Source organism: Molothrus ater, chromosome 14 (assembly GCF_012460135.2).
Source record: "Molothrus ater isolate BHLD 08-10-18 breed brown headed cowbird chromosome 14, BPBGC_Mater_1.1, whole genome shotgun sequence".
NCBI classification, from domain to species: Eukaryota; Metazoa; Chordata; class Aves; order Passeriformes; family Icteridae; genus Molothrus; species Molothrus ater.
This window is the reverse complement of record NC_050491.2, coordinates 15,081,435-15,097,218: the sequence shown is the minus strand read 5'-3', so window position 1 is coordinate 15,097,218 and position 15,784 is coordinate 15,081,435. Positions and strand designations below refer to the sequence as shown.

Genomic DNA, 15,784 nt, shown 5'->3' with positions numbered 1-15,784 from the left:
AGTTTCCAGGGCTGCCTTAGGAGATTTCACAGAGTACCTTTGGAGATCTGCAGACCTTTCCTCATTGGAGCTTGGCCTGATGATCCTGGGTGGTGAAATCCTGGAATAGGCTGTTCAGGGCAGGGGGGAGTCCCCACTCCTGGGGGGATTTAAAAGCTCTGTGAATGTGGCACTTGGAAACACAGGTCAGCAGTGGGGGAATGGTCAGGCTCCATGGTTTTAAGGGCTTTTGCAAACTAAATTATTCCATGGTTCCATGATCTGCCCTGCTCCAAAAGGTGTCCCACATGGTGTTTCCTCAGGTAGGTCAGTTAATCTCTCTCAAGTCTCTTCTTTTACTCTTTTCTCCCCAAACCTCTGAACAAGAAGACACCAAGGACAGCAAAGCCAGCCAGACCACAACAAGAGCACCCCAGCACTGCCAACTTTACCCTGGAAAAACCCAATGTCCCCAATGGTTTCCCAAAGAGCATTCCCCCAGGCTGAGCTGTGCTGGAAGGGAGAGCAATAGATACCCATGTTGACATTTGCCCCTTTAATTCTGCATTAAATTTATAATCTCCAGTTCATCTCAATCACATGCTCCTTTTTCATCTCTCCCGTCTCCACGTCTCTTGGAAGAAGCACATAAGCCTGGATGTTGAAAGATCCTTAATGGTGCTTCTGAGGCTGAATCCCCTCCAGGACTTGATGTCAGTAGAGAAAAAAAAGCTCAAATCTGCCTCACCTGCTTCTCAAGCACTGCCAGCCCTTTCCAGGATTAAGTCATTATAATCTCCTTAAGCAGTCATGAAATAAAACAAACACAAGTGTGGTTTTCTGCTCAAAATAAAAATACTAAAGTTCACATGAGGAAATGCTTTTGGAGTTGTGAGTACAGGGAAGATTTTTCCTGATTTTCAAATGCAGCTGACTGATGTCTTTGCAAAGAGTTTTCTGATGTGGTTTTTGGGTTCTCGCTTTGCCATCAAGCTACTCCCTCATTAACAACTTTTGCTCATTTTACCCTGAACTTTCCACAGACTCCAGTAAACTTCCAGAGTAGGCACAGAGCAAAAACTCTCTGAACTCCTAAAGGATTCAAACTGATGCAATTTACTTCCACAGAACCATGCAATATTCAATGATACACTGAATCCGTGTTTTTAACACTTTTTAAAGGACTAAAACCCTGGAAAGAATTAATTAGGCATGCTCTGAAGCCTGAGCACTTAACAGTTTTCCACTCAGTTGTAGAATTTTAAGACCACCAACACTGGATACTGGCAAAGATTATCAAAGGTATTCTGGGCTGAAATACAAACTAGTCAGAGGGCTTGGCCACTGAGTGACTGGAAAATACTTCATGAAAGCTTTAGCCAGGCTATTATATTTTGTAAAGAAATTTTAAGAAAAAATCTGCAGTATCCAGAAGGTTAAATTTAGGGCAGAGTGACTCACTGGGAAAAAATGTCCTGCTGGGAATGCTGTCTTCCCTGCAGATCAAGCAAATTGTTCATGCAGCAGAGAGGTATTGAAGGACCCAGCACTCCCAGTGGGGCTGGAAGGGAATGATGGGCTGGGATCCACAAAGGATCCCATGCCTGAACATGGGAATGTGGGGCTGGGCTGGAGCAGCCTCTGCAGCCACTGCACACCCAGAGCCAGCAACCTCTGGAAGTGCCAGGAGCTGGGAGATGCTGGCATGGAAATGTCCCTTGTGCTGAATTGAGATGAAAATGTACCATTAAAAAAAAAAATCCAAGTATTTTTTTTTTACCTTCTTTTTCCACATCAGATAAAATTTCCATTCAATTTTCTGGCATTCTTCCAACCACTCCTGTTGCCTACAGCAGTACTGCAAAGAAATCTACCTGTGCCAAAAGAGCCACCATTAAGTAAGGCCCTTGATAACCCATAATGGTATTGCAAAGAACTGATGGGAGTCTCAGCTGAAGAAAGTTCCTTATTTAAGTGCCTGATGCCCAGAAAAATTATGCATGCTGTACAAAGATGACAAGGATGGATGCAAGACAAAGATGGTACAGACATGCAGGTATTTCAGGCAAAAATAACACAGGTCAGATGCAAAAGCATAAAACCAAAATAAAAGAGCCAAAAACCCCAAACAAAACCCAAGCAAGAATTAGTCAATCACAGTTTCTACCCTTGATTACAAACTCCTAGACAAGCAAATTGATTTAATTTCCTTTTTGCTCTCCCACTATAGAATAAAAATTACTCACTTTAGTAAATCCTCCTATGACTATTTACTGTGCAGAACTTAAGGAGAAATTTATAACACTGAGGACATAAAACTGCAGGTGAACAGGGGCATTCCAACCCCAGAGAGCTGAGGACCTTCAGGTTCAGTATTTTTTTCTCTCTCCCTTGTATGCAATGGCTTTCACCAATGAACAACAACACCAATTTTATTTCCTTGTTACAATTGCTTTCCTCACTCATGATCTTGGGATCACTGGCCAAGGGTTGAAGGAGCTGCTGGTCCAGGAGGATCTCTTGGATCTTCCCTGATCCAAGAGGATCAGCCTGGAATGACACCCAGAGACGCCCCTGAGTGTCCCCAGCTCCTGATGATGTCACCAGCAGCACGTTGAAGATGCAAGGAGAGAATAACTCAGAGATGATCCCACAACACAGCGAGTTTAATTGAAATAGAAATGTAGAACACTGCAGCATATTCATAAATGTCTTAGATTGTATTATATACTACAACAAACTCAAAGATGGGCTGTTTTCTAAACCAAGTACAGCCAAACCCACATGGCTCCCATGCACATGGATTAAACTAGGAAAAAATCCAAAATTGTAATGAATGGAAGATGACAATAAGCCTATATTAAAATCCATGCATATGTAGGTGTATATATGTATATACACCTGTAAAACACACATCTATTGGTAAAAGCTCAAATTTTCCTTTGCAATGAAATGAATTTCCAGTGATGGAGTGACCTTCAAGTCAACATGAACCACCTCAGCTTATGCCAGGACACCATCAAGGGGTATCTTCAGAAGAAAATGAGATCTTGGATCGTTGCAAAGCAAATTCACACAAATTTGGGCCTTTAATTTAAAAGGAAAGCCCCAACGTACCAGGGGTCTCCTAAGGGAGTATTTCTGCCCACAGGAGTTTGGTTCTGCGAGCCCAAAACTATCATGGAGGGGAGTCTGTGAATTCCTACAGTTTCTTTTAATGCTGTTTCAAAAAGAGCCACTCGTTCAGATTAAACACTCTTGGATGAGAGGAAGGAGAAGAGAAAGAAAAATGTCAACACGAAACTAAAACTTGCCCTGTCAGGTTCAGTAAGGACAAGAAGTCACAGGCTTGAACTTACCTGGAGTTTCAAAGAAAATTACCCAAAGCTGGGGCTACCTGTCTTCCTCAGGTCCTATTCCCAGAGTTTTCCTGCATCTGCTGTGCAAAGGGCTCACACGTTTCCTGGGAAAAGCCACCAGGGTTTGGGTCACCCTCCTGGCCCTTTCAAACCCCCCTAAACCCACAGCTCCCAGCTATGGCAGCACAGATCATCCCAAAATATCTGTGCAGGATTAATGCGACCAACCAACCACATCAGAAACCTTTCCTATTTATTTAAGGGCTGTCACCGCCATCTCCTGCTATCACCACTGGGTTTGGAGCCCCCTCATTTTAACTTTGAGGTGAATCATTCCTTACATAAATTTTCAAAAATTAGAAAGAATATATGTCTCCCTTTTAATTCAGCTGCAATAATTTTTCATTAGCAGAATTGTGGCTGGATGTGGGACAATCCCTCAGGTAAGACACAGCCCCTTACTGAACTATGTCATTTAACTTTGAGCTTCACGAGATTAATGTTTATACTCATCAATTCCTGAGGAGGAGAAGAAGAAATCTGTTGCTGTTTCTGCTCTTTCCTCCATCCCCTAATAAAACCTCCTTTGAGATTATCAAGTTTTTCCCAACCTATAATCCAAATGCTCCCTGCTGTTTAGCCTACCCCTGAAAATTAATGAGAAGATCCCATATCTCACCTTATTAAAATATCCTTCCTTGCAGTTGTAGGCAGTTTCAGCAATTTTCCCAGACTGAACAGGCTAATTTTTCCTAGAAATTCCTTAAAAATCTCCCCTCAGCCATTTCCTGGCATTGCTGGGCATCTTTTCCCTCAGTTCCCACAGAAAACCCAACATTGGGCAATAAGAATGACTTTCCATGCAAACCACTCTGGATACTCCACCCTGTCCACGCTGTCCTTTCCAAAGTGCATCTTGTTTACATTATCTACACATCCAGCAGCCCTCCCTGAAGGAGTCAGAGCCCTCATGGGCAGCCAGAGCATCCCTTGTGTTTGTACATCTCCAGAGTCAGCTCCTTCAGCCCCGTGCCGCTGGGCTGGGGCGGTGGGATGGCACACACGGACTTGGACCGGCTCTCCTTCACCTCCCGGACCTTCTCCGTATTCCCCACTGTGGGAAGAGAAACAGCACAAGAAACACCACGGGAAACATCACAAGAAACACCCCAAGAAACATCTTTCTTTGTGGTTCAGCAGGAATGAAGGAACACCAAGGTGGCCACATGCTCTTTGGGGATGAGCTGTTCCACTCCACTTCCCATTCATAAAACAGGAGACAAAAATCAGTGTTTTCATGGAAGGAAAAGCCAAAAAAAAGAGATTTAAACCCGGGTTTACACTTCAAAATACATAAAGTATTTGGATCAGTATCATCATTCTTTTGTCAGTCCACATCTGCAGCTTTGCAGAGCAAAAATTCACATTGGTGACTTCCTATACCTCTGGAAAATGCAGGTGTCCTGCTGGAGCACCTGGAATGTCCTGTTGTCATATTACGGGATTGTTTGACAGGGATGAACATGCAACCATGACAGAAGGGTTACAATCTCCTTCTGTTCTGACACCACTGTATGTCAGGGGCCATGGTGCTCATGTTTTCTTTGGGGTGGAAAAAAATTTTACCCAGAAATAATGGTTTTTATCACTTTTCTCTGCTTACATGGTTTTCTTCAGGAAGAACATTACTGAAGTATTCCTGGTAAACTATGGGTTAAAACAGCTACATCCCAAGTTGGATGAGGCAACCTGACATAGTTGGAGAGGTCCCTGTTTGTGGCAGAGGGGTTGGATTAGATGGTTTTGAAAGAGCCCAAACCATTCACTCCAACCTCAGGCTGGGCTGAGAGGTGACACCAGGGCTCTTTCAGCTCTTCTTGCTCTCCCATGAGGCTCATTTAAGGAGCCCCACTCTGTCCCACAACCCCTCTGTCACCTGCTGGGCCATTCCATGGGGATGAGGGTGGGCAGGGGAGGGCAGGGAATGACCCCCAGCTCCCCAGCTTACCGGTGAGGGAGCGGCAGAGCTTGGGCTGCGGGCTGGGCTCGTCCTGCGCCGAGCACGAGTCCTCCTTCTGCGACTGAGGGAGAGAAGGGCTTCAGTGCCTGGTGAAACCTGCTCACAACATTCCTGCCTCATAAACCTGCAATCCCTAAGGATTCCACTCCCTTTCGGTTCGCTTTTGCCATGTAAAAATAAACAACAACAACAAAAAAATAAGGATTGCTAAAAACAGGCTGAAGAGATGGCAGGAAGTATTTGCAGATTGTGATTTGCTACAACATAGAATCATGGAATGGCCTGGATTGGAAGGGACCTTAAAGATCATCCCATTCCAATCCCTCTGCTGCGGGTGGGGACACCTCTCACAGGACCAAGTTGCTCCATCCAAACTGGCCTAAAACCCTTCCAGGGATGGGGCATTCACAGCTTCTCTGAACAACACTGCAAGCTCTTTATGGAATGTCAAGAATTTAGAAATAAAACTGAGCCAGTGTCAGAGGCTTAAACAATTAAAATGGCACAATACAGCAATTATCTTTTGAGTTCTGGAAGAGGTGTGAGCTCCCCAGGAATGGTTCAGCAGAGGATGGGAAGGAGCAGCCCTGGAGCTGTGAGAATGGGGCAGGGAGTGCAGAAGGCAAAGCTGTCCCCAGGATATGGATGTTTCTCACCTTGGCTGTTCCCCACGCTGGCTGCAGGCCAAGGAGGCAGGTAACGAGCTGGCACTAACGAGCTCCCTGTCCTTTCACTCCAGTGCTAATCTCCACCCTCCAGGACAAAAAAATCGGAATGAAAAAAAATAAAAATCAGGTAGCACAATGCCGCCTGGATTGTTCGGCGCCTCTGCAAACTGGGAATAAGTCTCTCACGCAGCTGTGATTTGGCACCTCGGTCCAGAAACCCAGACTGCCAAAATAACTCTGGACACCTCCCAGCCTGGTTTTCTGTTTTGTTTCGGTTCGTTCTCCTCCCTCCCCTAACGAGGACCGCTGCCCTCCATCCCTTGTTCTCCCTTTTATTGACCATTTTAATAACAATGCCTTCCCGGCTCCTGGAAAGCCATTCCCAGGGGCATTGAACGGTTCTCAGAGCATGCTCCATGAAAGGGCTCTGACATAATTACCAAAGGCACTCTGTCATTTACGCACATGGCTCACAGGCAGCTCCAAATAAGCTCCTTCTGGGGGAGTGCACTCCTGTTTTGGCAGGAGAAAAGAGGACCAAGTTGCCTGGCTACAGGTGCAAGGATTTTCTGGGTGCTCCGTGGTAAATAAAAGCTGTCCTGGGTCTCAGAACCTGCCCTGCCAGCTCAGGCTGGGCTGGATCCCTGCCTAAAATAAGGCCAGCCCCAAAAGCAGCCAGTGCTGGAAGCCAGCAATGATGCACAGCTCCAGGAAGCAGCAGCCTTCGGCAGGAATTTTGTCCTTAGGCAGAGGAAGGCGAACTTTCTGCTGGAAATAGATAGTCTTGGAGTTAATCCTCTGGGCTGTGGTTCAGAGCTGAAGTCACCTCGTTCTCCTGCCAAGGTCCTTCTGCCTGGTGTAAACCATTTAACCTGCTCTGGAGGAAGGAAGATTGTTCTTTTCTTGCTGCTTCTCCCTGTTTGCTCTCCAAACTCTCCTTGGAGGAGGCTCCAAGAGCCCCCTCCCCATGCCGTAAAAGCCCCTGAAGTTCAGGAGACCCCTAAGGCACCTAAAGCCACCCAGGAGAGGCGACCCAGAGCCACAGAACAGTCTGGGGTGGAAGGGACTTCAGAGATCGTCCCTCTCCATCCCAACCCCTCCTGGCTGGAGCCGGTGTTGGGCACAGAGCTGTGCCCATCCTGGACAGGGAGGGCACCGCCTTCTCCTCTGGAAGGAGGGGGATTGCCCAGCAGCCAAGGTGAACTTGGCTCCTGCCCAGCCTGGAGAAGCCACCAACCCGCACAAGGATGTTCCCCCACACATCCCTGATTTTGTTTGGGGGGGGAAAAAAACCCACCAGCCCCTAATAAAATATGATAAATAAAATATTTAACTGAGCTACAAGAGCTTCATATTTAACAGCAAAGCTCTCAGCAGCTTCACTAAAAATGAAAAACAGACACTCACCAAACAGAAAAAACAGGGTTTCTACTGAAGCAAAGGGATTTTTAAATTATTCCCTCAGCTCCTAACGCTCAAGGTATCACCAAAGCTTTTTTCCAGGACTGGCAGTGGAATTGCAGGAGTTTCACCAGCACCACAGGGGTTCCAGTGGCCCTTTGCTGGAAGTTTATTCCCCGTCCCTGGATTGCCAGCTGGGGTTGCAAACACAGTTGTAATGCTTCCATCTCGTGGTGAGATGTAGAATAGAAAAACCTGGGGAGCAGCAGCATCCAAGTTTTTCTTGCTGACTCAAAACCTGGAAGGCCAAACCCTTCCCTGTGGGACTACAAAAGATGGAATATCTGACAATCAGAAAAATCTCTAACACTATCGACATTTTACATTAATAGCTTTTTTTAATCAGGAAAATACCATTTCCTTTTCAATTTGGCATGGAAGAAACATGAGTAGCTGCTTTTTTCCCAAAAACTGGTAAGTATTGAGCTGCTTATAATAGGCTAAAATCTACTTTTTAGCACAGTGTTCTTTCTTTCTACTGACAAATTCTGCAATCTGTCCTCCTACAGCACGAAGTAACAGCATTCACCCACCCTCCTTAATATTATATAATTTTATATATATAAAATTAATATGGTGTTAATATTTCAGGGCTCTATTAGAGCATTATCCCATCACTTTGGGACATCATTTTATTTCATTTCACAGTAAATGAGGCACTTATTCTTAAAAATGAGCAGGAAAGCTGCTGGTGACGCAAAACAGGCCTGGCTTGTCCTTTTGGGCACTGAGGGATGGTTCTTGGGTTAGAACCACCCTTACAGGTGTCATTGGGATCAGCTCCCAGTATTTACTATCATCTCCCAGGTCGGACAGGACATCCTGATCTAGTGGAAGGTGTCTCTGCCCATGGCAGGGGGTTGGAACTGGATGATCTTTAAGGTTTCTCCCAACCCAAACGATGCTGGGATTTACATCTGCTTCTCTTGGCCTGGCACAAAGCCAAGGTGGCTGCAGTGAAGGAGTGTGAGCAGCACCAAACAAGTGGCTCCCCAATGACACAACAGTCAATATTCAGCATCAAATTGGCATTTTCCATAATCCACAGGGCATTTCCCACACTCAGAGGGCATTTTCCATCATCCACGAGTCAGCACATACACAGAGTGAATCCTACTGCTTTTGCAATTCCCCAAAAACTATTCTGTTCCCCCAAAGCCCAGCTGCAAGCACTCAAAGGAACAGGAGGAACAGCTTTCCCAAAGCTCCTGCATTTCCCACCAAATGCAGCAGAGAAGGGGAAAGCAGGAGCACAAGGGTTAACAATCAAATATCCTTAAAGGAGGGAACGTCGTGCTCAAAATCAGCCGGAGTTTGATGTTGCTCTTTTGAAGCTTAATTATACCAAATGTTCTACAGGAACATGCCATGTTCTTGCCTATCTATTCTGAATTGTAAGTACCAATCAGCATGTAAATGATCAAATTAAATCTTTTAAGTTGTTTGCAAGAGCCAGAACACCTTTCTGGGGAGGAAGGGCTGAGCACCAGCAGCGTTTGGTGCGGTGCTGCCACTTTCGGTGGGCTCCTCCATGATTGGCACTTCCACAAGGAAACTGGAGTGGAAAAAAGTCCACAGCACTCCTGAGTTCTTGTGCTGTCATGGAAAATTACTGTCTAAATAGGGAAGTGTAATTTGCTTCTCTTTAAAAGGTCATTTTGTTCTCATCAGTGATGGAGCTTGGCTGCTCAGATTAGAGATCACGCTCACACTTGGACAGTGCTCCAGCTCAAGCCATCAAAACCTAAAATTCAGAGAAGTGAGTGAAATTTAGGGATGGCTCAGCAATTACTGCAAGCACCAACCCTGCCAGAGCTCAAAGAGTGTTTGGACAACACTTTCAGGCACAGGGTAGGATTTCTTGGGGCTGTCCTGTGCAGGGCCAGGAGCTGGCTCAGTGATTCTCATGGATCCCTTCCAATTCTAGATGTTCTGTGGTTCTGCACTGCTGCTGACCTAGGCATTTGTGAACAAAAGATGATAAGGGTTAAATGCTTTTCCTCTAAAGAGTTACAGTGGATGGGAGGAACTGAAAAAACCAAGCCTACTCCCCATGCATCATTCCTGGAAACGTTTTTTTACCATAGCTAAATGTTGGCCCAGCTTCTCTCACCAATCTCCAAAGAGCAAAAGTCTTCACCAGGCACAGACATTGTATTAACCCTGTTTCTCCTCTGATTCAGAACATAAACCAACACAGAGCTATGCAAGCAGTAAATTGGAAAAATTTTCGTTTCTCACAGGAATCTGGTAAGCAAAACTTCGTTCTATTTTACTTCTTTCAAGCCTGCCCAGATCTGTAGATGTGTTTAAAAACAAAGAACTCACCCCCAGAATGCATAAGACAGATCACAAAAATGCTTCTGTCCTTTCAAAAGAGTTGGGGGTGGTAGGGGGGGGAACATTGAGCAGTTTCAAATATTTACACTCTGGACCACTGACAATGGGGGAGACAAATTCCTGTCTTTGATGAAATCTCCCAGAAAAGAAAACATGGGAAAACCAGACTTCAGGATGTACAGAGTGAAGCCCAGTCAGTGACATTTGCTCAGTGAAGAACTTTCCCAGCACGGATGGAAGTCACAAAGCACTGAACAGGGCTGTACTTAGGATGGCTCCTTGCTTTGCCAGGAGCTGCGTTGGGGAGTTTTTCCCTTGGTATTTTTTCTATTCACTGGAATGCGATTTGGGATTGAGAGCCTTTTTAAAGTTGAAATAACAAGATTTGTCCTTCGAGGGAAACAGCATCAGCACTGAGCAGGCTGCGGGGAAAGCAGCCTGTGCTCCCTCTCACCTCCTTCCTGGAGCTGCAGGTGTCGCTCCCGCCCAGCTCCAGCAGCAGGCTCTTGTGCCGCAGGATCAGGATCTCGCTGTCCCCGGGCAGGGTGTGCCTGTTGTACGCCGGGCCCTGCAGGGGACACAGGAGCTGCTGGACACGGGACATCGCTGCCCTCCTGCAAGAGCCTCCTGCCCCTGCAGCCATCCCGCCCAGCTATACGCACACTGGTTTGGGAGAGGTGGGGATGGAAAGAGCCACAGAAGGGAGATGGGACTCCAAACTCTGCTCTTTTTTACGTGAAATCACCCAAGAAATCCCTGAATGACAAGACTGAGTTACACCTGGTATCCAGGTATCCACAGTGACTCAGCCCGAGGTGCCTTCACAGTTTCAGCTCCCCATGTTTTGTATTAACTCCACTGTCCCATATAAATCATTGGGAATCATAAATCCTCCTTCAAAAGCCACCACCCAGCCAAGCTCAAATCTCCCACTAACACCAGTGGGAGCTGGGATAATGCTGTCTCTACAAGGGGTTAGGCTGGATTAATGCAGGACTAAACTCAAACTGGAGCTGTGCCTTCATCTTCATCCCTCCACCATGTCCATAGGTTTCTTCCCAGCCTTATCCACTGTTTCCCTCAGCTCAGCAAAGGGACAGGAGGGGGATCAGGACAGGCTGATCCCTCTGTGCTGAGCTGCCCACACCAGCCCCACCCCTGAGGACTCTGTATTTTGTGTGTGATCCATAAAACAAAGGCTTAGGTGGATTTTAAGGCTATGTCTCCCTAGGAACAGCAATTCCAGGTGCTGTGTGAAACCCCAGACATGATCCATGACTCTGTAAACAGCAAGTGGGGTTTGTGCCCTTTAACCACTGGCACCAGTTCAAGGGCAAAACTGCTGGGTGGATTTAAAAGCTCTGCAGATTAATTCCCACTGTTCCATGGGGAAAAATGTACCATGAGGATTACCCCATCCCTGCTCTGCCCTAGAGCTGCTGCTGGATGTGCTAACCCAGTGCCTGAAGTTCCACATGCTCCTCCTTTCTCCTATCCCTGCCGGGTACCGATGCCGAAAATATTCCATGAAATTATAGGCTGACTGGGTGAACCTTTCAAAAGCTGTCAGGCAGCAAACAGAAATGTGCCACTGACTTGGAAACTGGATCTGGCTCCACACAGCCAACTATTCTCTCCTCACAAAGAGACATCCTGGGTAATTATGGAAATATTCATAACATCTGCTCAGGCTGTTCGGAAAACCGAGGAAATTTGTGTCATTGGACACTTAAAATATGGATGGAGGGAGAAGTTGTACCGTCCTCCTGATCCGGTACAGGTTCCTCGCCAATATTTCCTGCATGTTGTCCAGGACATCAGGATTTGGAGTGTCCTCCAGTTTTTGGTCTGTTATCACAGTCCTGTCACTGCTGCTGCAAAGGAAAGCAGAACACCTTATTTTGGAAGTGTATCCCCAAATCTCAGTGCCCCTTTGGGATCCCACCACAGCCAACGTGACCAACAGCTCATCTCTGCAGATGGAGCTCACGGCAAAGCAGGAATTTGGCACTTGCATCAGAGCTGGGCTGTCCATATGCTCCCTGGTGGATAAAAGAGCCACGGGGAGCTGTGGCAGAGCAGAACCATCTGTGAGGTCTGAAGAGGCCATTCAGAACATTTAACAGTGCAAACCCATCCAAAACTGGGCAGGAGCCTCTCCCTCAGAGCACCATTTCCCTGCAACTCGTGGGGATACAGGTGGCCCTCCATGTGCCACCACCAGTGCTGGGTGATGCTCACCCACCCCATCATTTTTAGCCCCCAGCTGCTGAGTTTGAGGCAGTGTTTGCTCACAGGAAGGAGGGGTGGGCCAGGCCGTGGCCCAGCTGCCCAGCCTGGGCCAGCTCCATGGCGTGTTTGCGCTCCAGCTTCTCGTAGAGCAGCACGATGCTGGACTTGGGCTGGTCGTACTCCCTGAGCAGGATCTTCTGCAGGTATTTGCTGTTGAAATATTCCAGCCTGTCGGAGAACAAAATGAGACGGGTTTAGCCTCTCCCCTGACTCCCCAGCACCAACAGACCTGAGCAAGGCAGCAGGGTCACAGCACATGAATGCCCCATATTCCATTAAATTCCATTATATCCCATTAACTCCTCCTTCAGAAATCAATGGTCCAAGAGGTCAGTCCCTAATTATTTCTGCATTACAGTACATGAGTCAAAATATTAAAACTTCACTAATTACAATAAAAACTCCCCAAAAGTGACAGATATATCGTGAACTCTTCTAGAAGTGCGACATCTGCAGTAGTCACAGATGTCAATACTTCCAGATTCCCTCTAGAGCCATTTCCTCTTCTTTTCTGCTTAAACTTTTGAATAATTTAGGTTGGAAAAGACCTCTGAGATCATCAATCTCTCTAAGATCTGCTCACAAGGAGCCAGGATGCTCCTCAGCAGCAGTGTCTCCCATACCCTCTAGTGGCACTTCCAAGCATGGGCATTCCTAAAAAATCTCTACCAGCTGCATCTGGTGTCTGGACCACCAAGGAATTAAACCTGGTAAATAGTCTTTTTAGTAAATTTTATGGAAATTGTATTTTTCTTTTTGCAAATTCTGATGCCTTTTTATTTAAATTTTAAAACGTACAAACTCCCAGAATTTAATGAAAATCGAACACTTTGCTACAGAAATCTGTAGAGATCCTCTGTAATTTCATTCCACACTGAGCTGCAAACTCAGCTCTTTAATGTTAACTGTGCACAGCCTGGCACAGTGGGCCATGGCGCTTCCAGCAGATTTCTTTGGGCAAGAAGGGACAAACACGACAGGAGAGGAGAAAGGATCTTTTCAGGGTGATGCAAAAGAGGTGTCTGCAAGCAGGGAAGTGCCCTGAAAACCTGGTATCCCCTTGGACAAGGAAAAGCTGCTCCTCTGTCCCCTCCCTCGTGCCACGAGGATAAGCAAGGCCCAGCTGCCCACAGCAGAAACTTTGGGAATAAAAAACTACCTCCTTTTTTTTCCTACACGTGTACACAGTTGTATTTTGGCAAATCCTTACTTGTCTTTCCAGTAATACTGTCCCCAGTGTCCAGATATATCTTCAATGCCAGCCAGCAAATGATCCAGGAACTAAAGAGGAGAGAGGATTTCACTCTACGCCGGTTGCATACGCGATGAACCCGGCCAGCAAACAGCAAAAGCCATGCACACAACAGGGGATGGGATGCTTCCAGCTCAGGATATGGAGCTGGGAAACAAGGAGAGAAGGCACTGGGACCATTCTCCATCCACTCATCCACTGGTGCTGGAGTACAATGAGTGGTTTGCCCCAGGTGTGGGCAAGCAGAGGATAAATGCTGAGGGCCATGAATCTGTTCTCTGTGATGGGTACAGGAGGGCTGATGGCTCCCATGTCCTGCCCTCTGGGCCTTGACCAGCAGGAAAGGCTCATTTTGGGGTTTTGAGGACATTTTGTCTCAGGGAATCGGTATCTTCAGGATATAAATGTAGGCAACACATAAATGTTAATCTCGAAAAATAAATACTGCCTTCCCCCAGACACTTCCCACTAAATAAAATCATCACATCATACTTTATATGAATACATTGTTATTGTTTAAAATTATATAAAAAATCCCAGCCTGGTTGTGTTTTCCACCTCAAAGTTAAATGCCTCCTAATGGCATCTCTAAACTGGGAGAGGCTTCTGCTCTGCTGCCCTCCACACTCAGGTACCAATGACCCTGGAACTTTCTACAGCTCTAAATTTTTAAAAAACTATCTTTTTGGGGGGTCAGAGACAGAAAAGTTTCAGAGCAGCTGGCTCAGCCCTGCAGCCTGGTGTGGGTTTAGTGCCCTCACATGGCTGTTGGCAGCTGTGAGCTCCACAAACACAACACTGGAGGGAAGCACTGAAGAGTCCCATCCCTGGGAATGTCCCATCCCTGGGAATGTCCCAGGCCAGGCTGGACAGGGCTTGGAGCAACCTGGGATAAGGGAAGGTGTCCCTGCCCATGGCAAGAGGTGGAATGAGATGAGTTTTAAGGTCCAACCCAAACTATTCTGAATCTTTGGAATTACACTCAGACACTCTGATCATCACTCCTACAAGCAAGAATATCCCAACTATCCAGATCACAAAATAAATTTGAGGAAGAAAGCTACTTCTGGCTTCTGCAACCCTGATTTCCAACTATGCATTTTTACCTTCTCAACTTAATTGGTGCATGACCATTTTCAGCTCACACCTCCTAATAAACACACTTCTGAGATGATATACCATTCACACCCTAATAAAAGAACAAAGTCTTCTCTGTTCATGACTTGAAAAGTCTGTGTTAACCTCAGACAAAGCCCGGCAGTCCAACCCCATTGTGAGGATGCCAAACAGGTTTTACAAATGTCCTCAGCCCCAATGGCTGTATTGCTAAAGAAACAATGACAATAATATTCCTGAAGGAGCCATACCCACAGAAACGTGGCTGGAATTGAGCAATTAGATTCAGAAATATATTAATTTTCCATTGGATGCAGATGCAAGTGCAAAGGGTCAGCTGAGTGGGAGAGCAGCTGACCCTCTCCTTGAAGTCCTCTATGACTACAAATACCAACATTTGGGTGGTGAGAACAAGGGGAATGAAATCCTACCTTTGAGTTATGGATGTAGAATCACAGAATGGTCTGGGTTGGATGGGACCTTACATCTCATCTCATTCCAGCCCCTGCCATGGGCAGGAACACCTCCCACTATCCCAGATAGCTCCAATCCCCACCCAACCTGGCCTTGAATAATTCCTGGGATGGTGCACTTCAGAGGTTCCCTCCAAAATAGCACCAACCTTATCCTCCCTTTCCTCGTTTTTTTTGCAAAAATATCCAAACCAATGGTGGTGATGTGACTGGAAATTCCTAATCCTAAAAGCAACATGGAAATTCCTAATCCTAAAAGCAATCAAGCCTCATTTTCTTTCTCTTGTTCCAGAGACTCTTCCAATGCAAAAACAGGTTAGGAACCTGAACTTACAACATGGAAAGGGGCTGGTATAACTGCAGGTTTTGCAAATTTGGGTAAAACTGCAGATCTGCAGGGTCCCTGGAGACACACACATGGCAGGAGATACCAGAAGGCTCTGGCCATGTGTTGATGGACGCTCCACTTACCCTGATGTGGATCTGCTCTCCCACAGTGGGAGCACTTTCCCTTTTCCTCTTGACAGCCAACAGGTCAACGAGGGGGCGGATGGTCATTCCCTGCAGAGTGACCACAGACACAGAAATCAGCCTTTCCTCACACCCAATTTTCCTGCACTGGAACAAAAGCCAGCAGCGTGGGGCTGAGCCACAGCAACCCCGTTCTGGTGTCTGAGCAGCCTCCCTCACCTGCCCTGCTTTCCTGGCAGGATAGAACCTGCCAAGCTTCAACAGGACTAGAAATTGTTCTCCCAGGTGTACCCCAAACACTTTGTTTGCTCCTGGTAGGAACCTGTCAATGGAGAGGAACTCACAGAGAGGCT

General features: G+C 46.4%; 1 protein-coding gene across 1 annotated transcript in view; it reads right to left on the bottom strand.

The window, feature by feature from the left end:
* The window catches only part of LOC118698672 (sodium/hydrogen exchanger 2-like), a 34,367-nt gene that overhangs the window by 5,460 nt on the left and 13,123 nt on the right, over positions 1–15,784 (bottom strand). The window contains 7 exon segments of the mRNA XM_054516375.1: positions 3,339–4,452; positions 5,347–5,419; positions 10,282–10,395; positions 11,587–11,701; positions 12,123–12,287; positions 13,330–13,400; positions 15,432–15,521. Coding sequence (XP_054372350.1) covers positions 4,307–4,452; positions 5,347–5,419; positions 10,282–10,395; positions 11,587–11,701; positions 12,123–12,287; positions 13,330–13,400; positions 15,432–15,521 — 774 coding nt within the window. The 3' untranslated portion in view covers positions 3,339–4,306.